This window comes from Falco rusticolus, chromosome 4 (assembly GCF_015220075.1).
Source record: "Falco rusticolus isolate bFalRus1 chromosome 4, bFalRus1.pri, whole genome shotgun sequence".
Taxonomy (NCBI): domain Eukaryota; kingdom Metazoa; phylum Chordata; class Aves; order Falconiformes; family Falconidae; genus Falco; species Falco rusticolus.
In genome coordinates, this window is record NC_051190.1 from 1,629,996 (window position 1) to 1,654,975 (window position 24,980).

At 36.2% G+C, this 24,980-nt stretch overlaps 2 protein-coding genes across 2 annotated transcripts in view; one reads left to right on the plus strand and one right to left on the minus strand.

Annotated features, from left to right (window-relative positions):
* LOC119146106 (centromere protein P) overlaps positions 1–24,980 on the plus strand; it is a 151,497-nt gene that overhangs the window by 35,735 nt on the left and 90,782 nt on the right. The gene's annotated exons all lie outside the window — the stretch shown is intronic.
* OMD (osteomodulin) lies at positions 5,586–12,935 on the minus strand. Its single transcript, XM_037383236.1, has 3 exons — positions 12,803–12,935; positions 8,754–9,709; positions 5,586–7,874 (listed from the first exon to the last, which is right to left on the minus strand). The coding sequence occupies exons 2-3, from the start codon at positions 9,685–9,687 to the stop codon at positions 7,555–7,557; spliced, it is 1,254 nt and encodes a 417-aa protein (XP_037239133.1). The 5' UTR covers positions 9,688–9,709; positions 12,803–12,935; the 3' UTR covers positions 5,586–7,554.

Sequence of the window (24,980 nt, forward strand, 5' to 3'; positions counted from 1 at the left end):
CTGGTTGCTGATAATTCTTAGTGTAAGGCACTTAGGTCTTGTTCCTGGTAAAAATCCATAAGGCACTGATTGACCTAAAAAGGGCCAGATTTACCAGAGGTGGGTAGCCTTTCCTTCCTGTAAGGTTGGTTGGAAATTACTTCTCCAGGGTGCCTGTAGGAATTATGGGGAAACAGGGACTGACACTGCCTATATAAAGCCTCAGAACACAAGGAAGAAAAAAACTAGAGGGGGGGTGGGGGGGAAGGCCTTGTCTCTGGGTTTTGTGGGTTAACAGGGCTGTGAGGCAGCACTGGGGAGACCCCTTAAGGTTGCTATCAAGATGCTCCTTCTGAAATAAGATGAGATTTAAAAAAAATGTTAAGTCATGGAATGGTTTGGGTTGGAAGGAACCTTAACAATTATCTAGTTCCAAGCCCCCTGCCACGGGCAGGGCCACCTTCCGTTAGACCAGGTTGCTCCAAGCCCCATCCAGCCTGGCCTTGAGCACTGCCAGGGATGGAGCATCCACATACTCAGGTTTGTTCTAGATTTAGGCAAAGAAAGTGTATTTCTGCAGCTGTTTAAAGACCTTGGCTTTCATCTTGTATTAGAGTCTCTAAAGGACAATATTGGCAAGTTCTGTAGTTTCTGGGGTTTATTGTTTTTAAGCGTTCTTGGAAAAAAGAGGTATATATTATTGCTTAGCTTGCTTATGCCTGATGAACGCTGGGAATCACTGATACAGAATGTTTAAAAGTTAGTGTCTTCTCTTGGATAGAAGTATGTCTGTGACAGAATGAGGTGGGGGCAAATTAGGAAAGCTTTTAGAGACTTCTGGGCATCTATAGAGCTAGACACAATGCTAAATTTTCTTCTGTATGTGATTTTTTTTTTTGTTTTGTTCCATGTGGAAGGTAACACGTTCAAAATTTCTTAGCATATTTTTTGGATGAAGTGTGATTAAATACTTTGCAATGTTGACAAGCTGCTTTGATTAAAATAATTATAATAGAAAAAAGTTTTATAGATTAAAAAGTAGTTATTGAACCAGCCTGACAACAGGTACCAAATCCGCAAGCAGTGAAACAGATTTTCCATTAAAGAGAACGAAGGCATGAAGTGATGTTAAAACTTAACTCAATGTTTGTCTTTTTATTTTCTTATTTTTTTAACCAGAGTATCCAAAAGGGAGAAGGCAGTCTTCTGGTTTGTTCTTGAGCAATGCACAGAAATTGGACTGAAGTTGATAATACGGAAGAGTTGTTGTGTAGTGTTAAGCAAAGCATATTTCATTTCAGCATCCTTGAGGGATAGAGGAAGGTTTGGGGGTAGTAATAAAATAAATGGTCAGTGTGTCTTACAGAGAAAACTTAGAACATTCCTAAAGTTTCAGAATGACCAAAAATTATCAGAGATAAAATAGTTATGCGTAAACACCTCCGGTATTTTTATGAAGAGTTGCAACTGCTTCCAAGGCTCAGTGAATTAGATTAAGTTTAGGTCATCATTAGGGCCACCAGCTGCAAAACAGACACAGCTGAAAAATGACCTAGTGATTGTATGAACATCCTTCCATATGTTGCTGATTTATAATGAGAATTTTTTAAAGCTGAAGGCATTACCTTTATTCCTTGCATTTCTAGAAAAGAAACAGACTCTTTTTATCAAGTATTGTGTTATAAATTAATAAAGCACATTTTAAAGTTCATGCACAATAGTAAATGGAAATCAAACTACAGTTAACAAATATAAATGGTAACTAGAGTAACAGTACTGTCTGCTCTTTACCCAGACCTCTCTGTTAAACATACGTTCTCTTGAACTTTGCTTACATATCATCAGTTATATCCTGAATCAAAAGCTAACCTACTTCTATCTACTAAAATTTCTCAGAATTCCTTCCTGAATTGATAGTACTTCTTTATAACAGTACAGTAATTTGTTGAGAGCCATTACTGTGTCTACAAGGACACTGGGGTCAGGGCTTAAAGACTCATTGACCTTTTATGTATTTTACTTCTTTGTTCCTGTCATCTGTTCCCGATGTTATTCATAGCATCTACTTTACTCTTTGTGTTTGTGGGTAATCTTCATTTTTATGCAATTTCCTTGTGTTCTGCTTTGTAAGAAGGGAAGTATGATGAATTTATGCAATGAACTGTGAGATTAAGGTATTTATTCTCCTTTTAAATTAATTAGGTTGTTAGAAATGTAAATTTGAAGACAGATGATAGATGTGTATGATTGTGGAGCTCCATAACTTCCAGTAGTGTATGCACAATTTGGTTCATAGCTGAAAAGTTCATTCTCTTGCAGTAGTATTGGAGAATGATTGCAAAATCTCTTTAAATGATAGTTTTCTGTTAAAAAAAAATTAGTATGTTCTCCTTTCATGTTTTCAGGTAGGAAATTCCTGTTTATTGCTTGAAATGATCAAGTTGAGAAACAAATAAGGAAATTGGTTCATATTGTAACAAGGGAATGTGACTATGTTAAAAGAAGTCAGAAAACTTGAAACATAAACCATCTGTTTTCTATAAAGGCATTTTGTTCCTAATCCATGTAACTTTTATTATCAGAATAGTGAAGGAAGTATCTCAAAAAGTAAGTCTTGTCATCAACCAAAAATGGAAATATATTCCCACTGTTTTGAGGCCAAAGGAAGAAAGGTAGACAGTTGGATTAAACTACTGTTATTTCTCTTTATTTTGATTTTCACAATAACCTCTTGTGGTATACATTTTGTGAAGGAAAACATCTTGTCTTTTTTGTTGCAGTTTTGAGAGCTTTAATTTTGTGGATTGAAGTTTAGTCATAACTGAATGTTTTCCAGAAATCTGTGAAGCTTTTTCCCTGTAGGTTTACGTGGGTATCAAAATGTTCTGGAGTGCACTAATACAACAACCTCGCTAATTATTGTGCATTGTGGATAATGCTGATAATATATAGCTCAGAGTTCAAGAAGGTTCCATCCTCATTTACACAGATAAGACTTGGGAAACATGATTTTTCAGAATAGTTTGTCCAAAGCTGAAAGTAGAACTGAGACTTCATTTTTCTCTGTTGCTGTCTTTCTGGTTATGTTTCTGTTAGTGTTTCAGTTAGGATCAGGAGTGCAGTTTTGGAGCAAGTATCTTCTGATAACCCCACCTTGCTGCACCTTGTTTCACATCACAGTGCTCTTTGAAGGATGTGGGCTATTCTTTTTGGATATAACAAACCAGAAGATGTATGTATTCAGGGGTGCACCTGATGTGCTGCAGCTGCTAATGGATTTTAATTAGTGGCTGGGGCTAGTCTGAAGTAAAGCTCTTCTCAAAAATTGGAGTGGGTCTGGTGGCCTCATCACAGGTATTTTGCCCTAGTGACCCACCTTAGTGCTTCAGCTTAATTGCTAACACAGACAGTGTTGTAAACCAGTTCAGGCTCTGTTTCTGTATCTACTGACTCTGCTGTAAACTAATAAAGCTGTTAGACAATTACTTGGTTTTTCTGTTACTGATAAAATAAGTAGCATTTAAATACATGTTTAGTTCTTAGTTCATGAATCTATTTCCTGCTTAAAAAGACTATATAATAATCTGAAAATAAATACCAGAGCAAACAGGAAGCAAATATGTTTTGATACAAAATCTAGTCAGTTATGTAGTGGTATAATTTGGTTTATACAGAACTCCACACTTAATTGGCTAGGCTGCTTTGTGTACCTGAAATCAGTGTGGGTGTCTGTCTGCTATAGAACACTTGCAACACGTGCTGTTCCTGAATGTAATGAGCTAGAATATGCCTGGGCATATAACCATAGTTGGTAGTGCTTAAAAAAAAAAAAAGAAAAAGTTTAAAGTTCAACTATACCAAGGCAATAAGCATTTACTAGTAGTGAAGAGCAATACCAGTATGTTATCGTAGTCCAGGACAGTGAGAACATAGAACTGATTGCGGAATTCAAATTAGAGGTTGGTGGGCAATATTGTGTGTCCAGCAATGGCCATAAGCGGATGCTTTGGGAAGACTGATAATAGGACGAGCATGTATCCTGCCTCCAAATATTCTTCCGTTCTCCAGCTATTCAGCTCAGCACTTTTGTACCTACTGTGCTTTGTTTACCAACCTGTAATGCATCTCTTCCAAGAAATAAGTTACTTATCCAGTCTTCCCTTGAAACCATATATAAAATTGCTCCTCTATCCGCTCTCAGGCATGCAGTGTAACGGGCTGACTACTTACAAACTTTTGTCTAGTTTGTACCTGGTACATACTAGCTTCATTTGATGGCTCCCTGCTCTTGTACTGGAGCAGTTGATCCGCGAACCCATGCGGTCTATGCAACTCATAATTTTGTGGGTATCTTCTGCATCTCTCCGTAGACATCTTTTTTCTTGACTGGCGACTTCTAACCTACTCAATGTTGCCTATATAGAAGCCATTCCTTACCTTTGGTTACCTGATTACCTTTCTCTGATCCTTTTCTAATTAAACCATATGTAATTATGCCAGCTACTTGAAGGGATCAAAAATCAATAGTGTGTTTAATATCTGGGTGAGCCACAGATTTATAGCGGCATAGCGATGTCTCTTGTGTTTTCTGTTTCTCTCTAGTTTCACTCTAATTTGAGTTTCTTTTTTACTGCTACTGGGTACTAAACCAGTGCTCTCATCGAACTACCTATCACTGCTGCCGAGTCTTGTTCCTAAGCGGTGGTGGTGAGGGCATGCTTCATTAGTTTTTATGTGAAGCTAATATATTCTTTTGCATGGATATCACTTTTTATTTAACAACATTGAATTTCATTGGCTATTTTAGGATCCTGAGGTCCTTTTGCAGTACTCCTTCATTGACACTTAGCCATCTTTGTTGTCACCTCACTTCTCAGCCCGATTTCTCTATCTTCTGCAAGTATATTAAACTGAATAAAGTGCAGCACAGGCCCTTTGCAAAACTCCCACCAGTGGGCTCCATCCATAGCAAGAACTGACCATTTATTTTTATGCTGTTTCTTAAATTTTATTTGATTTTGTCCATGCTGTCACCTCTTAATCTGTGGCAACTTAATTTCCTTAAAAACCTTTCAGAAATCTTTGAAGGCTGTTTGGACCAAGATCTCCCTTTTCCACATCCTTCATGATTCCTTCAGAGAATTCAAAAGAGATTTGCAAGGCAAAAACATCTTGGCTTTTACAGAAGCCATGCTCAGTCTTATCAGAGCAAATTGTATTTATCTAGATACCCATAAATTCTGTACTTCATTGTAATTTCTAGTTTTTCTAATACAGGCATAGGGCTAGCAAGTCTTTATTTCCCTGACCACCCTGAAATCTTTTCTAAATAATAGCATTATATTTACCACAGATGAGATACAATAATATTAATTGAATGAAAAGTGAGTTATAATAGTTTTGCTTGTAATACAGTTCTCATGCTCCATCTGAATGGGTTTAATCAGACTGCTCTAAAGTTTTCAATAATTATATTTGACTTATGTTTAAACTTTAAGAAATGTATATAACTAGTTGCTACAAAGTATCTTTAATTCTACTTTAAAACTAAAGCTAAGCTTCACTTCCTAAAAGTTTTTGAAAAGCAGAAAATTTGTGATAGAAGATGTAATACTTGTAATATGCTTGAATAGTGTTCTTTTTTTAAAGCTAAGCAAAAAAGCCTGTATTAATTTAGATTTGCATTTTGTGCACTATTCTGAAATAGTAGAAAAGTTATAAAGATTCCCTAAGGTTAATATGGTACATGCTTATATTAATAAAACTATAAAGTCTGTACATAAATTTATGTGTATGTACTGTACACGAGTTTTTGATAACAATATTTAAATGAAGTAATGAATACATACATATATTCCTCCTTCATGAAGCCAGAGGTACTTGAGGTTGATAAATGTTCATAAATTTTTTTTCGGAAAAAGAGGAAGATAATTTCTGCAGTGCAGTACATTTGTAAGGTGACCGTAAAATACTTTGTCATAAATATTGTATCTGTTCAGAATGTAGATATAAAAAAGGGGAAGGAGAGAAATAATAGATTTCTTCAGTTAGTTGGCTGAAGACCCACAATTATTTTTTTTTTTAAGATCCACAAATTTTATGATCAGTTGTTGCTAAAGACTATGTATATTCTTAAGTGTTATATTCATGGGCTTATGAGGAATTTCTTTCAATTAAAAAGTGTCATTAAATAATTTCATTTTGTTAATATTTTAGTTTTTGCATCAGAAATCAAAATGTCTTAGGATGGGCTTAAAAAACCAACTGAAATTGTAAGAGAAGAAACCAGACCTGCCAAACTTTTTAGGAATTCTAACACTCTTTGCTTGCATAATTTTATATAGCCTTTTTAGTTTTTCTGCACTTAAAGTATAATGTAAAATTAGTAGTATGATGTATGGTTATATTTCTTGAATACCTTTGATTTTCTTGTTGAAAATGGTGATTCTTCCATTCTTCTTCACAGCTAACAAAGATTTATCAGGAAAAAAGTGCTGAAAAATAAAGAATTTAAATAAAACAAAAGCAGTAAAGTGCCCTATAGTGCTATCTTACCCTGTAGTTACTTGGATATCTTTCTAGGCATAAGACATATCTAAAAAAAAATAATTGCATGGCTCAGTATATAGTACTTTTCTCTAGATTGCTTAAAGCAATTTTTGTTCTACACTGAAGCAGCATATAGCTAATTGGTATTGACTATGCAGAGGGATAGTCTAATGATTTAAAAGAAACTGGAATGTTCCTATTTGTTTTACTTGATGAACAATTCTCTTAAAAAGATTGTATTACATTTTTATGTGCCTTCTAAAATAATGTGGGCTAAAGCCATAGGTAAAATGTAAATAATAATAGTTCAGTTGTATTAATGCACTTCCTTTTCCCTAGGTCCTAAGACCTTTGATGAAAGGTTGATTATTGCCTGTATTACTAATAAGCTAAAATCTCCTTTGAAAGAATTATGATACTTGAGGTATAAGCTGAGAAGTAAATATGATAATACACTGCAAAGATAATATGAGGAAGATTTGAAATTTCAAGTTTGTGATTTTCCTGTCCAATTAGAAATTGGAAAAAGAAACATCTGTAATTCTGAAAGATGTGGAGGAACCTTGTGGAAGTATTTTTGTGATCGTACCCTCTCATCCTTTTCTCTAGTGTGTCTGTTTTCTCCTGCTGTCAGTAACAGGATGTATAGCTTGACGGTTTTTTGGCCTTATCCACTTGTTCCTACTGAGGCTGACGTTGATTTGTATTTTAGCTATTTTGCAAGTTGGGTCACTTAAGAACATAGAAACTTTTTCAGGTCAATTTTCTTCACTTAGTTTTCTCCCCCAAGGATAATTCATCATCAACCCAGATTATATATATCAGACTGCTGTCTAGTGCTGAGGGTGAGTCCTCTTTGTTCCTAAGTATTGTTTTCTACTACATCAATAATAAGACATTTACCTACACTAAAATCCTTTATAGATATATCTTAAATATCCCAAACTATCCAACAGTTCTAAAATGGATGTGAATATCCTACAACTAAGGAGAAGTTTTTATATATGCTCATTAACAATGAGTATGTCACTGAAAGTAAGGATGAAAGTAGTTGTCTTCTGCTTCATGATCTTCTTCGGTTTCATGATCATGTGTTTCATGATCGTCTTCTGCTTCACGGTATTCTTCAGGTGTTAAAAATCGTCGAAACACTCGTATTCTTAGCTGAGTTGACTTGCTGACATTAACGTTTTGTTCACCATAATAGATGGTTCGGATGTGAGGGAAGCAAAAGAATGCATATGTGCTTATTGGGCTCGTAAGCTTATTTTGGTCCACCCGTATATAGGTTAATTGGTTGGTGTTCATTGGATCAATAGATGGACACATCAAAGTAACATTTATGGCTGTAAGAGAGAGAAAAATAGTGATTAAAATACAGAAAACAGTTATATGTGAGACCTGTTGCAAAAGTGAAACTTATGTTTTGAAATTTAAAAAGCAAAATATTGATATAATCCTTCCCTGTGTTTCTAATTGGTTTTGTATATGACAACAATAACAATTCTGGGGTTTGAAAAGTGTGATGTTGTGGGGTAAAGTAAAAAAATAAATGATTACTACTAGAATTTGTAATTACTCTTTTATGTGGGTGGAATGTTTTCATAATTCCTTTTTTTTTAATCAATTTACTAATCAGAATCAATTTTCTAAAAGGTTTTAGCTTGTTATATGATAAACTTTTCTTATTAACTTTTACAAAAAATTGCAAAATAGGTGTAAGATACAAAACCAAAGTGCTTTCTAATTTCACTGATTTGGTCTTAACTACTAACCAAGGATGTGTTTACACTGCATCTTGAACAAGATGGGATGATATTCTTCCTGCACTGTAAGCTGATCAAAAGCTACAGAGCTGCATTTGCTTCTGAGAAGTACAGTGTGTATGAACTCCGGGTCAGAGTGTTAACATTAAATGGTTAGTTCAGAACACTAATAGCTCCAGCTCACCTCTCTGTGGAGGACATCAGAGTACCTCTTTAACAACATGCAGATGTGGATGACTGCTGGATTCTATGCTTGGTTTATACATGACCTGACTAAGGTGGCAGGTCCTCAAAACTAAGACACAACAAAATAGATGTTTCTGAGAGTTTTTTGGTGTAGGCTGAAAGTTCTTAATTCTGGATGGTACGGAAAAATGTACTAAACTCGCCCCCCTCCCACAACCAATGCCAAAGTACACTAAAGTTTTTGGTTTTAAAGAATTGCAACCATCAACATACTTTCAATGTCATTGCCTTCAATATACAAATGCTGCAAACTTCTTGGAATATAAAATAATTGTTTCAATTTGTTATGTCCAAGATTAAGTTCTAGAAGGTTGGGTAGATTAAAGGTGTTGCGTGCAATGTTCTGTAGGTTATTGTGGGACATTCTTAGAGCAATGATTTTTGGAAGTCTATTGAAATAGTTTTCTGGAATAGCAGAAATTGAGTTATTTTCAAGAGAGAGATACATAAGTGACAATGGGAGATCAGGAGGCATAGTCTGTAACTTGTTGTTGCATAAGTTGAGCTGCATTAAGTTTTTCGTGTTTGAAAAGGGTTTTCCTTTGAGTACTGAGTCGTCAAGAAAGTTACTGCAAAGATCAAGCATAGTTATGTTAGGTAATCCTTCCAATGAATTTCCAGATAACAGAGAAATCTTATTGAAACCAAGGAGGAGCCTCTCTAGAGAACTGGGGAGTGGGAATGGAAATTCTTCTAATTCATTATGTTGTAAATGAAGTTGCACTAAGTTTTCAAGTTTGGCAAAAACACCATGGTCAATCATATGAGATTTGATTTTGTTGTGGCTGAGGTTAATTTCTCTTAAGAAGGTAACATTAGTGAATGGTCCTGCAGGCACAGCTTCAATATCATTGTTTTGCAGATAAAGTTGTTGGACGTGGCTAGGGATATTTGGTATCGTCTTAAGTTTACGATGGTCACAGTACATTGATAATGGAAAAGCTGGTGGACAAAAGCATTCTCTGGCACACTCAACTGGAAAAGGAAAGCGAGGAACTCCATCTTGTGTATCTGGATTAAAATAATATGGGTGTCGATGATCTGGTGTCTCCTCATATTCATCCTCAAAATCATAATCTTCATATTGACAAAAGACCATAGCAGTCCAGAGGAGGTGAATGATTGATAGCTGGCTCAGAATTCCCATATTTAAATTTGTATTTTGTATCCTGTTGATGAGAAGTAAAAATAAGTTTATTAGATAGTCATAAAGTAAAGAACATATAAGTTTCGGTTTTAAGAAGCAATTTAAAATGAAGCAAGTAGAATAATGCACTTTTTTTATTGGCAACAGTCAGTGACATTTTTAGCAAAAAACAAGTTTTAACCTGTATCTTCCAAGAAAACAACCATAAACAAATACACTGCCCTGGAAATAAACAGGAGTTTTCTTGTCTGACTTCAGACAAGGAACAGCTTTCTACCTGTGCTGTGCCTGTTACCAAAGGATACCATAACAGTTGAGTGTATAAAAAAAGTCCCAGTCTTCATTCCTTTCTCACTTAATTACAGAGACGTTGTAGAAGAACTTTTTATGTAAAGTGATATACTCTGGGGTTTGTATTGGACACCTGAGGTGTTGCATTTGTCCCATTGTGATGGGTTAAGCATCAGCCTTACAAGTCAGTTTTAAATGGGTGCTGGTGGAATTCCTGAGCAATGTTTCTTCCTCAGACCTTTGGAAACACATAGGTAGCCTTATTAAACTGTCAAGATGAAAACTTTTTTTGCAAGTGTATTAGTTATTCTCACTATGAACTTGCACTGCACAAATGGTGTGTGGCCAATGTTACAGAATCAAAGAAGTGTTGTTTGGAAGGGACTTCTGGTGTTAATATAGTCCCACCTGGTGCTTCAAGTGTTTCCATCTCCAACAGTAAATTAGATCAGCCTAGACTTTGTCTGGGTGAGCCTTGAAAATCTTCAAGGGTGTAATTCCAGCATCTCTCCAAATAACTCAAGTGAGTGTTATACTACACTCCTTGTGAAGAAATTTGCTAGTCTTACTAAACACTCAAGCTTGTGTCTATTGTTCTTGTTATACAAAAATAATTTTGTTTAAAAATATATATATCCTCAATTGAGGAAATTGCAGGATTGTTTCTATAAAAAGAACAGTGAAATAGATTACTTTGAAATGCTGTATTTTATGTAAAATAGAAATTTGCATGGCAGTGGTGATTGTTCTGTGGCATTTTGTTTTTCTGTTTTCTGCAAAACATGGCTGACTTAGCACAATGCATTAATGATGATAAAAATTTAATTTTTCTATTCCTTTTATTTAAATCAAATGTAATTCAACTGTTCTATACTGTACATAATGTAAAATCTTGATTGATAAAATTTTTCTTTATAGTCTTCCTGAGCCTCTGTAACCATATGGTCTGTATAGGCATGAACTAATTGACCTGCAAGGTACTCTTCTGAGGTGAGATACTGATGTTGTGAAAGACAAATAATTTTGCATGTCAAATTTCTGATGCTCAAAGCCAGACTAACATTTTAGAGCACTTTATGCAGTCAAAAGAACCCTGTTACTTGGCAGAACTAGAGTTGTGAATCGTGTCAAGCTGTTCAATAATAGATGAGTCAAAATGTAACATTCCAGGTCAAAGCACATAAATCAGGGAAAATTTGAAGAGATTTGGCTCAGTGTAGTATGGGAGCCCTGAGGCAGAGGAAAGCAGATATTCTCAGGGTTTTTTTATAATGACATTAATGTTGCTTAATCAAGGGACTCTTTCCTTTGTTTTCTTGATTTTAATACTTGTTTACCAAACACAACTAATCAGTAACAATGGAGAGGAGACTTAGAAATGCTAATTTCCTGTGCTTCCTGGTGGTGATTGATGCCGAATGCATGATGTATTCAACAAATGAATGAGAGAGAATTCTAAGAAAAAAAAGTAGTAACAAAATAATGGAATGTAATACATCCTCGTAGTCTTCCTGTGGTGTTCTACCGAGCCTGTGTGTGATGATGTCTGGGTTGAAATCATTTGTGGTATTGTCTAACTTGCATTTTTAACTTTGTACCATTTGTATTTGAATTCTCCTTTAATCATGTTTCATAACTCATTAAATCTTAAAAACAGGTTTGAATGGAGTCAGTTGTTTGGAACCCCGGTAGGCAGGTCCTCAGCAAAGCCAGGGTGTGTCTATCTCTACAGCATCATCAGATGTCTGAGCTATCTAAGGAAATAGCAGAAAGACTACACAGAGAGCAGCCTTGTGCTACAGGCATTGCATAAATGCACTATACTGAGAAGCTCTGCAGACACATGCTGAGTTGAGAAGCAATACTGTGCTTCAGGAGGCATTAACTGGTTTCCAGATTTCAGGCCCTGTATATTGGGAAAATACCTTATTACCATATTTCTAACTTCTAGTCAGACCTGGTGGTGCCTACCTATATAAAAATCTGTCTCTAAATCCTGGGACTTGATTCTAGTTTTTGTGAACAGATCCTTACACAATCTCCCCCACACCTATTTCATGTTCTTGATTTCCTTTTGATTCCTGTTACTTCTCAGTTTCAGTCTGGAACTTCAGCTTCACCTTCTGATTCTATTCTCTCAGCACTTCTACTAGCTGTCATAAAATTTCCCATTAATAACTTCGGTTCTCAGTGCCACAATAATCCTTAGAAACCAGGAGGAACAGCTCTGGAAGTCCTGCTTAGTGTGAGGAAAGAGCTTACTTAGGCCTTCATGCAGTCGATCCACTTGCCATATAGACAACGTGAAAAGAACTATCATCACTTCAGATGGAATGTTAAGTAATAGGTACCAAAGTCTCTCGCTGGTTTTGTGGAGAGAGAGGAGCTGGTATTTGTGGGGTGGGGGGCAAGGGGCGGGGGTTACACCTTGGCTGTAGTTGAGTGCATTTTTGGTAGAATAATAAGTGTCCTGCTAGGCTTGCAGACCATGGCTCACCGTATGAGATACTAGCACTTCTTCATGAAATATTTCTAAGAACTTAACTAGCTTTAAAACAAAGTACCATGTCAGGTGAAACTTGATAATGGGAGACTCAAGTCAGATGCATTCAATATGATAAACTGCGTACTTACAAAACTGAAAGAAAACAGAAAATCTTAGAAGCATGATTCTCTAACATCTGCAATAAACTCAACACTTAGTAACTGTACTTGTAAGCAGTTTACTAGCTGAAAGCTGAGAACTATATAACATGCATGAATCTCTTAACTGCAAAAATAATACAATTGGTTCATTTTATTCTTGCTTACCAAGAAAACTTACTCTTTGGAAGTCTGTGAAGCTCAAGTTGTAGAGGGCAGCAAGTTATTGTGCTGGTGAAATCATCTGAGGAATAGCTTAACACAGCTGGAGGAACAAAAGATCTCTAAGCCATATTTTGTGGTGAGGAGCCTTGTGGGAAGGCAAAGCAAAATAACAGCCTTAGCCTCTCTTCTGATTTGCCAGTTAAAAAAAAAAATAAAAAATTGTGCCACATCATCAGTTACTGTAGATGCTGTATCATAAGTCTGTGAAGCAATTTCTTTATTTCTTAGAATCCCTTCAAAATTATTTGTAAGATTCTTTCAGTGTTAGCAGTTTCCATTAAAAAAAATATTGAGAGTAAGACTTCAAAAAATATTGCGGAGGTCATTAGTTCATAGCGCGGTTTCAACTTCAGTGATTCATTTACGCAAAGGATTTGTCCTCTGGAGGATTAAACTTAAGAAACACTAAAAAATTAACCTTATCAAGATTGAGAGAAGGCATGTGCTATAGATAAGTTCTTATGAACATTTTCAATTTTATACTTTTTTCCCTCCACGATCCGTATTTCCTGTTGCCTTCCTGCAAAGCCGTTGCGCTATACAGTACTGTCAGTATGGTGTTGTACGTCTGTGTTGATTTAAAGTTCAGGATGTTTTTGATAAGTTGTGTAGAAAGAGCATAAATCTTCCTATGAAAAAGACAAGTATGACATGAGAAATAAACTATTTTACTTGAAGAAAAATATTTTTCATAGCTTTGAAGAGAGAGGGGAAAAAGGTATGGTTATCTGCTGTTGCTGCTATATGGTATTTAAATAACTGTGCAAAAAATGGGGGGAAAGACAAATTTTTTCGTTGAAGTGAGACACTGTTCTGGGTTAATTGCAGGATTTATCAAAAGCATTTAATGATTGGGTTTGGTTTGGTAAAATAATTGTTATTTCAAGGTCTATTCACAAGGAAGAATCTGGTTCTTTAAAAAGTGTGAGTGCCTTAGAGATATTATATTTGATAAAACAATGCCATATTAAGTTTTACTTTTTTTTGTCTTTAAGCTTCCTGAAGCTGATGGTTTTCTTGACCTTTTCAAGTTTCCTCTGTACCATTGAGGTCAAGAACATTATTTAAGAAGATAAATTGTGCATGATTCTAACATTTGGGATATGAAGAAAAGCACTAGAAGACAGGACCAAAATAATATTGTAGGAGCTGGCAGTACTGGAACTAAAATAGAGCTGTCATGTTTTTATGTAAAGAATACAGAGTACAAGGGAGAGGTTGAAAGAGTAAAATTAAAATGACATAGTCATTGATTAATGGTACTGTAAATAGGTGAATAACTACATTGTACCACTAAACCCAAATAACACTGAACAAGAAAAGTAATTGATTTTTTAAAAAATTAGAATACATTCATAATAATAAATGAAAAAGACCCACCAAGTTTGTTATGCCAGTTAGTAAAATGTTATTTGCTGCTACAGATTTGGGAGGTTTTTTACACACAAGATAAAGGAACACAGTGGAGAATTTTGGAAGCTTCATTATATTAACAGTTCTAATAAAACGTGCAAAAATTGAAACTTATTTTCTTTAAAGATAAAAATGAGACCAAATTAGAATGTTAATGTCATACCTGATATTTTTCTATCATTTTCTACTACTAATTGTGTCCCAAATCCTCCTAAGCTATCAGGAGACTTAAAGTCTCATGATGCATTTAAAAATCCGTGGTGGCAGAGCAAAAGCGTCTGTCCTCTTGAAAAATTGTAGCAAAGCTTTTGATTTAAAGCATATTTAACTGCAGAAGAAGATGCTGATCTAGCCATGGGATATATTAAGACCCAGTTCCTTTTTTATTGCATGAGCTATCTTGGATACAAACAAGTCTATAGTTTGTGATCTTGGTCAAGTTGTGTGGTTTGATCTTCTCTTAGTTATCATTTGAGGTGTGGTAGGAATTCCCTCACAAGGAGGATAATGAGAGGATGAAATTTAACATCATTCATGTGTGACTTAGTGTTTCAAATGTGACAAACATTAAGTTTTCAATGTGTTTTGGTTCTCAGTTTTAAAAAATGTTTTGTAAGGACTTTTACTCTTGAATTCGTGATTATTTTTTTTTTGATAATTTTATTTATGGAGTTGTGATGCAAAGTGAGATGTATGTCAAGTTAAAAGTCCGAGTTGGCTTGAAGCTGATATATTTTCTTAAGCCAAACTTGGATGGATCCTCTTTGTAAACTAAAATGTTTGAAATGTTACCATCTTCATTAACTACATTCCACATATGAGACATGTTAGCTTTTTCAGCTTTGGTTCTGAACTGAAGGCTTAAGAAAGGAGACTGTTCTGGTATTTTAGGTTTGTTTAGCTAGTTGAGTACAGTCAACTGGAAAAGTTTGAAATTTCTAAGTTTTAGCTGAAATATTCATAGACTAAATAGAGAACATAGCCACTGGCATTGTCTGAGGGGAATGGGACTGGCCCTGATACAAGGAATAAATTATACTGCTTGGCCTTTTCCTTATATTCACTGTTCTACTGTAAAAGATTCTTGGATTTCTCTGTGGTTGTGTCGTGTCATCCGTCGTGTCCTCCTTCCCCACCCCCCCACCCCCCCACCCCCACCCCCAACTTATAGTGGTCCATATGAAGCCCAGAGAAAGAGGGGCAAAAAGTGCATGTTGTTCATAGAGGATTAAAGGAAACCAAATGAAGTTCAGCTATGTAAGTTAGAATTGAGAACTATCCTGGAAGCATGATCTCGCTAGAGTTAGAAAGTTACTCAGCAGAGGTCTGCCCCTGCTATCACCCCCTGCTATCGGTCTGAAGAAAAGCCTGAAGCTCAACAATTTAAAATCCTCAGTTAACAACTTTGAAGGAGCTCTGTTTTAGATTAGAATTGGTGATGTTAGTTTGTTATTCTGAGTGATTGCACAGTAGAAAAGAGAATGTGTGATCAAATATAATGAGGAAGTTTGAATGTTGTAATTTGTTTCCCCATAAAGCCTGTGGGTTTCTGAAGTAAGAAACAGCCTTAGGCGTGTATCATCTAGGCTGGGCTGCACTTCAAGGTCAGACTGTAGGCACAGAAACTCTTTGCGTCCTAGTTTCTAGGTCTTAACCGGCAGCCCACGAACACTGTCAGCAGACCACCTGCAGCCTCTGTAAGCCTGGTATCTGATCGGCAAAGGCGCTTCTTATTTGTGCTTGCCATCAATAAAAGTCACCGATTATCAAGACCGTGACAGTTGCTGAATTTAGTTATCCTGTGCCAGAACTGATCTGAAAATTCTGTTACTAAAGTGTAGAACTCTCAGTAAATCAAGATACTGAATTGCATGATCTTGCAGGGTCTCCAGCCTCGCCAGAGCCCGGAGCCCTCAGTTAATAATAGCTCTTACAGACTTCATGTTACTCTGCTCTTCAGTGGAAAGTAATTCTAGGAGCATGTCCCTGTGCAAATATGCATTTTTAAAGGTTGTGGAAAAGGGGCCATCAAATGATATCGCCAGTCCTGCAGAGCTGAGACAAGACCCAATCTGTTTAGAAAAAGGAAAGGAAGACAGAACTTTGCCATGTGTGAGGCTCATTGTTGCCTCTGACCTGAACTTTGTTGTGTGGTCTCCACTTATTTCCTGTTTAGTAGGTGGTATTACAAGATCAAAACTCTGGCAACCCTCATCTTATGCAGCTGGTTTTATATCTGTTGTTTAGTTTTGCTAGGAGCTACTAAGAAGAAAGTGTTGAGCAACTGTTAACAGTTGAATTTACAAGAAGTATTATTGAAAAATAATTCCTAAGGTTTGCTAGACGGTAGATTTTGCATATATTGATTGAATGATACTCTGAACTAATGCCCTTCATTGACTCTTCTAATCAAAGGCAGATTGTGGTTGCTGATTGATTTTTATCATGTTATAGCTTGAGCATGCATGCTACAACCATGAATATAAAGACAATATTAAAGATGTTTTTGTGTAGGTCTTATGGTTGTATTTCTTGCTTTTCAGGTGACCATGCAGTCCTAAAAGAATAAAAAAATTGTCCTATAGTTTTACTATAAAACAGTGTAAGTTAGTAGGTATCCTAAGTCCTGTGATGGGTTCATTGGGTGATTATTTTTGTTTTGAAATACAAGCATGTCTTTTCCTCTCATCAGTGCTGTGGGATATGGAGAGTTTTCTTCTGTATCTTCTCCACTTCCTCCAGTTAGGTGGATTTGCTGATTATGAGTTGAATAACCACCCCTCTCTTTTTGCTCTCCCTTCTTCCTAAGCTTTCCTTTACTTGCTGAAATCGTGGATTATTTTTTTTCTTGCATTCTACTCTTTATGTATTTCTGTATTCTTAAATGGTATACTTTTTGTGTTTTGCTTTTTCCCAAAAAACCCACACCTTTGAAACATATTACTAGTTAACAAATGCAACTACATTTGGATCTCAAAGACTGATCCTTGTATAGAACAAATGACTGAGAAAGAGCTTGTTGACATTGTAACATGGGATTTAATATAATCCCATAAGCAATTGTTGAGTAACTTCTACTAATAAACAGTAATACACTGAATTTTTAGAGATGAATTCATTAGAAGCACCTATGCATCTAGAAGCAATACATTAGGAAGCCGTGATCTCATTAGATGATTGGTTAAACATGTACAGTGAACAATTTGTATTGCAATTTGTTTTGCTTCAAAGGTTAAGTATCAAGGCTCCTGGCGTGTTCAGGTTTGTAATACTGAAGCTTTTTGAATGGAAGGATGGGTGTGAGGTTTTTTGCTAGGACAATATCAACATACAGTAATGGATAATTGACTTTGAAAGACTAATAGAAAAGGAAGGTTGTAAATTTTTGCTGAATGTTTTGTTGCGTTAGAAACTTTAGAAGATTGTCATACTATATTGGGAAGGGTTACTTTGATAGATGTTTTTTACTTTCTCCAGCAGACAGAGGCATTTAAATAGTCCTCATGGTGTAATGTTTGTACTGCCAGAGTAACACATAATCATTAACGATTGGTACTGGAATAATAAAACAAGTTAAAAAATCATGTAAGCAATAATACCTGTAGCAAATGGTGCCTGGTTACTCTAAAATACCCTGGACTGTTGTACGAAATTATAAACCTTTTCTGGGGAGAGTCACTGTTGCCAGCTAACACTTGTATTTTTAGTAGTTGAATAGTTTGTTTAACAAATATACTTCACTTTATATTTTGTAATTTTTTACAGCCTTTGGCTGTTCCAAAGTAGATGACTCTGGGCTGTGTTCTCCCATATGGAGTTCTGGGGCATTGCCTGCTTAATTGGAGATCGTGTGCCGGTGATTACACCAATATAAAATGGGAGTGTCAGCCTGTTGGTGCAACCACTGCTTACTGGTGCAGGCATATTCATTTTCTTGAGGCAGTGTTAGCAATGGACCTCAAACTTTAACATAGCCTTTATTTTGTCTGATTTGTGTTCTATATAAAATCATATAGATGATCATAGTATATGACAGGTGTCTTGCACTCATTAATAAAAAAATGTAATAAACATTGTAAAAAACCCTAAAAGAACATACAGTGTTTTGTAATGGAGGAAAGTGAGAAAGCTAATGTAGCTGAACGCAGAGTGCAGAGATCCTTGGGTAGTACCAATCCAAGTTGGTTAGTACAAATGTAGTACACTGTACTTGTCCTTATTGCTTATGTAGTTGTTTTTTCAGTATGATTTATTTGAGATAGCATAAAATGACACTCTGATTATAATTACCATTTTTTCTGTGGCTTAGGTATGACCCTCATGTCTTTAAAAAAGATATAAAAAAATCAGCAAAATCTGAGGTCTGGCATCTTAATGTGAAGTTGGCTAGAAACTTGCTCACTGGGAGAGCATTCTTAGCATCCACTTTAACTAACTTCATTCCTTGAGTCTATTCCAAAGAAGGCACTTCTACTCATTATTTCAAATAGAACAGCTAACTTCAATGCACTAAGCTGATAGATGCCTGAAAGAGATAGTGTGAATGCTACCCTATCTTAATAATTTATATTAATACCTTATTCATTGGCTTATTTCATTCGTTCATAGCTATAGACTTCATGCATTTTTGTTAAAAGCACTAGAAAATGTGCCTGTAATTTCAGATTGTTCCCATGTTTGTATCCAACTTGCAAATCATATTTGTATAGGCAAAAAAAAAAGTTTTTTTTTCTTTAGGCACTTCCAGGCAAGGATAAGGAGTAGTTATCAAGTTATCTGCCAAAGATTCCTGAATGGTCATGCATAGGAAAATGTTCTGCATTAGCAGAAATTTTCCCCTTGTACGTGATGGCCAGTGCTTCCCGTTTACTCTTTTGAGCGTGTTTGAGAATGAAGGTCCTTACTTGTTTTTAAACTGACTGTAGGATGTGTTTCTTTTTGTGGTAGAGGTATTTGAAAGTTTCCAGAGCAATAGATGTTTACAGCTGTTCTGCCTTGTAGTGCAGAGGATTTTGCCATGCAGGTTTTTCTTAGCTCTCTCCAATAGTCTGGAAAGTGGAGATCATCCCTAAACTGGTTCACGGTTTTTAATAGCCCTCTCCTAAAGAATAAATCCTCATATTTAGCACAAGACCTTGTAATGCTGGTATCACAGCCAGCATTACGTTTATGGCCTGCAGTCAGAATCTGTGACTTGGAAACTTTCATAGAAACACCAAATGTTATTACATGTCATTCATCTCTACCCTCACATATTCTCTTGTAAGGAAAGATAGAAACTCTGTATCCTTTATTTCCTTCAGTTACTCTCCTTTTTTACCTACAATTTGCTTGGATTTTCTTTAAATAATATTAATGCTGTTTTGGGAGAGATACTTGTACATGCACCTATATTCTGCCTGACATATATAATAAATGTGTCATTTGATTTATGGCAAACAATCAAATTGGAGCGTTTCTTTACTGTTTGAATAATATGTGAGTCACAGCTGCTTCTTGGCAGAACCGAGACAGGGTCTCAGTTATTTTATCCAATTATTCTATGGCAGGAATCTTCTGTTTCTTCTACTGTCAGCCTTTCTGAGATTCTTGAAAGGCCTTCAGGCTGCTTCTGATGAGGACATGAACACTGTTCATACTTAAAACAGCATTCGTGTAGGTGGCCATTTCATTAGGGAGGGTGAGTTGATCTAGTCATTAGTTACAGATCTTCCATAGTAATCTAGCAAGCGTTCTTGTTGCCTTACGTCATGCTTCTGAAACCTGACTATTGCCTTGTCCTGTCACTTTTTGAGAGCAGGGGTAATGCCTGCAACTATTTGTAGCCGAAATACAAACATCCATTATGCTTTCTCTTTAAAAAATAAATTAAAAAAAATAATCCAACTGGGTCACAGTTAGGGGATGGCATGAAAGCAGTGCTTTGAGTGATTAGACTGAACTCTATCAAAACTGAGCCAATAGTTCCAGCTGCCTTTAAAAATGTTGATACTCTACATGACAGCAAGACAGCTGTCCAAAACTCCCTTCACATCTTTGTCAAACACTGTGCTTTTTGCTGAAACCTCTAATTAAGTCTGTATGTTATGAAAGCAGTTGCACAGAAATGACTGGTGTAATTGTTTAGAATTGCTAAAGGGTGAACTAGATACTAGTTTTACCTGCAGTGGAATTTTTGAGTGGAAAGGTGCTCTTCAGAAGACAGAGAAATTGCTTTATGAAGCAATTGCACATCTAACAGTTGTGGTTTTCATGCTCACGTTTTCTCCTTGGGTTCCTGTGCATTCTGATTTTGGGAGGAGCTGTTAGAGTGGGAAGCATGTGTTATCCTTTCTGTTCTTAGTGCAAAGCACAAGCAGTAGCAGTATATATCTATAATACACAGGTGTTGCTAAGGCAAAGCATCCCTGAAACAGGAGTAATGAAATACTGCCATACGTATGTGTGCCCCAAAGGAATGTGCTCAAGGAAGATATCTCGGAGTTTTAGTTAGTATGGTAAGAAACCTTTTATTTTTCTTTAATGTTCACTGTGTTTATGGCTTTATCATAAATGATGACACAAGCTTTTTATAAAAGAGTAACTACTCTTTGTCTTCCATGTATTAGATGGAAGCAATAAGAAGAATGTTGAAGATTGGGTTTAGATCAAACTTGGTTGCTACTTTTCTGAAATAAAAGATTGTGGGTTTGACTTTGAGAAGTTTGATCTAAATGCATTAGCTTTGAACAGCAATATTAATTGTTTTAGGAAGACCTTTTGACAAGAATTTATTTTTTTTTCCAGTAAGAGACAAAATTCCAAGGGGCTATAGTACCAAGGCATAATTTCCTACAGATTTCACCTTGATTGTGGTCTCAAGGAGAAGAGATAGTGGCCTGTTGATGTCATACTAGCTTACTGTTTTGTGTTCTGAAAAGTTTATTGCTATATTGTTTAGGTAAATGCTAATTGTTAACTCTGATCCTGACATGATAAATAAGGAATCTCTTGCCATGTTGCTTAAGAAAGTACTTTATGGGGTCTGGCTATGATAATGGTATTTGGAAGTTTGAAGTGTGTTTTCTTCTGCATAGCATCACAACTGTCTTTATCTTCATGTCATATGTGCCAAATTTACAGACGCCTATACAGGAACATGGTTTGTCAGGTAGAACATAAAGCCATTAACTTAGTACCCAGCTTAGGCAGATGTCTGCATGGAATATAGCTTCTAAAAGTACTCTGATTCTTTCATCTCAAAATTTGTCATATTACATAAAGGTTCTGTTGGTTGTTATAGGACAGTATTATGCGGTTAGTGAATATGGGGGCAAAGTATTACACTGTTGTACTGACATTTACTTAATACTTCCTTTCTGAAATTTATTTGACTTTCTGTGTTAGTTTATAAGTGGAGTTAAATAAAGTTCTTTTGCTCTGTGACATCTAGTATTTGAGGAAATAGAAAATATTGGAAATAATAATTTAGAAGGATAACATCTAAATGATAATTGTATTAATTGGCTTGAAATATAAATGAGAAATATGCATTCCAAAAAAGCAAAGTAAGCTTTCATGAAATTATTAATGCTATTAAATGCTAACTTTTTCTTGAGCAAGTAATAATTATGCTGAATCACAGTATTGCTGCTGGAGAAATGAGTAGGCGGCAGCTTTTACTATTCTTGCAGAGTATTTATTATATCACTTCCTGAATCTGAGCATCTACTTGTCAGGTTGATGCATAAGTGGCGGCTTCACTTTTTTCTTGCTAAAAAATTAGGACCTATTACTGACTCATGAGTCACTTATTCAGTCTGTTCCTTGGTTCATCCTGTGGAACAGAAAGAAGATAGCAGGAGATAGAGCTGACAGAATAGTGTGGTGTCTGGATGTTCTTCTTCGTGGCCTAGATAGGATATGAGTGTTAGTAAAATACTGTCTTTTAGATTGTCAGGCCAGTTTTCTCCACAGATGAGAAACAAAGGAGTTAAGGTGTTCTGTGAAGAGTGTTTCTGGAAGGAAAATATTTTCATTGGCCTTTATATCAAAGTATCGAAATAATACAGCCTGAACAATTAAGAGGCAAGTGCATGCCTGTGTCGGTGACTTGGTCCCTGTCTGTCCTTCAGGAAATTGTACATCGTTTGGCAATGAGTCACCTAGAGATTTTTTCCATGCTTAGCAGAGAATGTAACTCCTTAGCAGTTAATGCAAATGTAATTGTGAAGACGGCATATTAATTTCAATGATTTTGTATAGGCGATGGGGTAGTACATGCATAATGAATCTGATGTATGAAACATACTGCACAATGCATATCTAATGCATAGATGTTCTATATATATGCAGCTAGTCTAATGCATCAATGCTTGTTAAATTTACTGCTTATGCACAAGGAGTTTGTGACAAGACTGAGCTGTGTGTGGAAATGTGTGGCATTCTCGTCAAAACTGTATCCACAGTGCTGCTGTTCCGGAAACCTCATAGTCCTCAAATTTCTACTGGCCAAAAATTCGAGACAGAAAAAGTGTTCATGCATAGGAAAGCCTGTCTGTATGGTGTTCCCACTGCAGTCATAGCTGCATAATGGTTAAATCCAGAATTGTATTGTTCAGTTGAGTGGAACTGTTCATACTTCATATGAAAGCTGCAACAAGTCTGTTGGCAGCGTGTTCTGTTGAACTAATCTTTTATTGGCTAACACAAGCTTTGAGAAACATCCCAACTTGTTTCGAAATATTGATTAGTTTTGGAAATATCTTAAATATTGTGAAAGACTTTCTGTTTATTTTATACTTAACACTGTCTTCCATCTCAGGTGATTCATTGAGTATGCAGGGCAAATCTTACATTTATCTTAGCAGATAATTTTAGACTGTGGTATGTGATACGTGGCATTTGGAATTAGTCAGATTTTCATGTACTCTGGGGCTTTTGCATCTGTTTCCTATTAGCAGCTTTGTTCTCAAGCCTCTAGTCTCCCCAGAAAGGAGGAGGAAGAAAAAACACCCCAAAAGAAGAAGAAAAAACAAACCCAAGAAACAATCTTAAATTCTAAACATGGAGAAGGAGGAAGACTAATAGGCTTCAGAACATGATTTCATTATTTTTAGTTTACTGTTGCTTTTATTGTCATGCTGGTGATAAATACTGATCAAAATAAAATGGAGATAATTAATGTTTCTTTCGACTGTTATGGTGTACCTTAGTTTTTCTGGATAAATAGTGCAATATTTGAAGTGGGAATCTACTTTTAAGACTGAAATAGTGGGTGATGATGATTCTTAGTTTTTCCAATTGAATAGTAGTAAATATAAAAATGTTAGCTAGAAACTTAAGTTCTGAAAGATTTAACTCTGTAGATTTAACTTAAACTTGAAAAGAAATGTTGTAAGGTTAGTAAATGGCCAGCTGTGGTTGGGCGAATATGGTATGTGGTTTAATGTTGGTAGTTGATGTCTTAGCAGACGTTACTTCTTTGGACATAGGTAAATGTTTTTTGAAATTACATTAGATGATGTCAAATTATCAGAACAGTGAAGTTGTGTTAGATTTCCTATGCATAATCTGTTTTACGTGGCTGAAATATTTTACCTCTTTAGCAAACCAATATGAACAGTTTAAAATTTGTATATCTTAATTTGTATACTTTTTTCCTACTGTCCTGGTTCTTTGGGCATTTCCCTCATTTTTGGGAAATGGTAGTGCAGGAATTCTGGATGGGATACTTGCTAATGTGAAACTTTCTGGAAGTTCCCAGTTTTAGAAGTTCCTTGATTCCTTAGGGAAAGGAAGCTTTTGTCTTTGTCGCTTACTTCATTCAGTATCTTTTGACCCTCATTGCCAATTATAACCAAATTTGACACAGGATAGAGGGGAAATATATATGTCCTTATTACCAACTTGTGACAAATGGCAGCTGGGCAGAGGAAAGTGCTTCAAAGACGTGCTTCAACTGAGGAAAAGACAGTTACAAATTCTTTTTAGAGTAAGCAGCCAGATGGCAAGATGAAACAGAGATGTTGACTAACCCCTTGGCATACTTGTAGCTCTGTCACTTGGCAGTGTCACTTGGAAGACAGCTGTAGGAGAATATGCTGAGGTGCTGGTGTGAGGCGGAGACAAACTGGATGATCCTGAGGGTTGCAAGATTCAAGTTCATAGGAATCTAGGCTTCTGTATCTTCCTTGTTTGTGGACTAACTTAGTGACGGCAAGACTAGGAATTAAGAGATCATCCTTTTCCTTCTAAAGCAGCCCAGGATGCTGTTTGCCTCCTTCCCACAAGGGCACATTCCTGGCTCACATTCAGCTTGTCCACCAGGACCCCCAGGTCCTTTCCTGCAAAGCTGCTTTCTAGGTCATCCAGCATTTGCCAATGCATGGGGTTACTCCTTGCTGGGTATGAGACTTTGGACTTCCCTTTGTTAACTGTTTGAATTCCTGTTGGCCCATTTCTCCAGCCTCTCAAGGTCCCTTGATGGCAGCATATCAGTCACTCCTTCCACTGTTGTGTCATCAGCAAACTTGCTGAGGGTCGTCTGCCCTATTGTCTGGATCATTAATGATGTTGAGCAGGAGTGGAGCCAATATTGACCTCTGGGGTATGCAGCTAGTTACTGGCCTCCAACTAGAATTCACTAAATCGCCACACTCTTCTTCCTGCCGTTCAGCCAGTTTTCAATCCACCTCACTGTCTGCTCATCCAGCCCATACTTCATACCTGTGCTCTTTCTC

What these genes read in the sequence shown, in the direction of transcription:
- OMD (XM_037383236.1), bottom strand. Translation starts at nt 9,687, where the DNA reads ATGGGAATTCTGAGCCAGCTATCAATCATTCACCTCCTCTGGACTGCT. An exon ending in TGAAGGCAATGACATTGAAA is followed by an intron (nt 7,875 to 8,753) that starts GTATGTTGATGG and finishes TCTCTCTTACAG; the next exon opens with CCATAAATGTTACTTTGATG.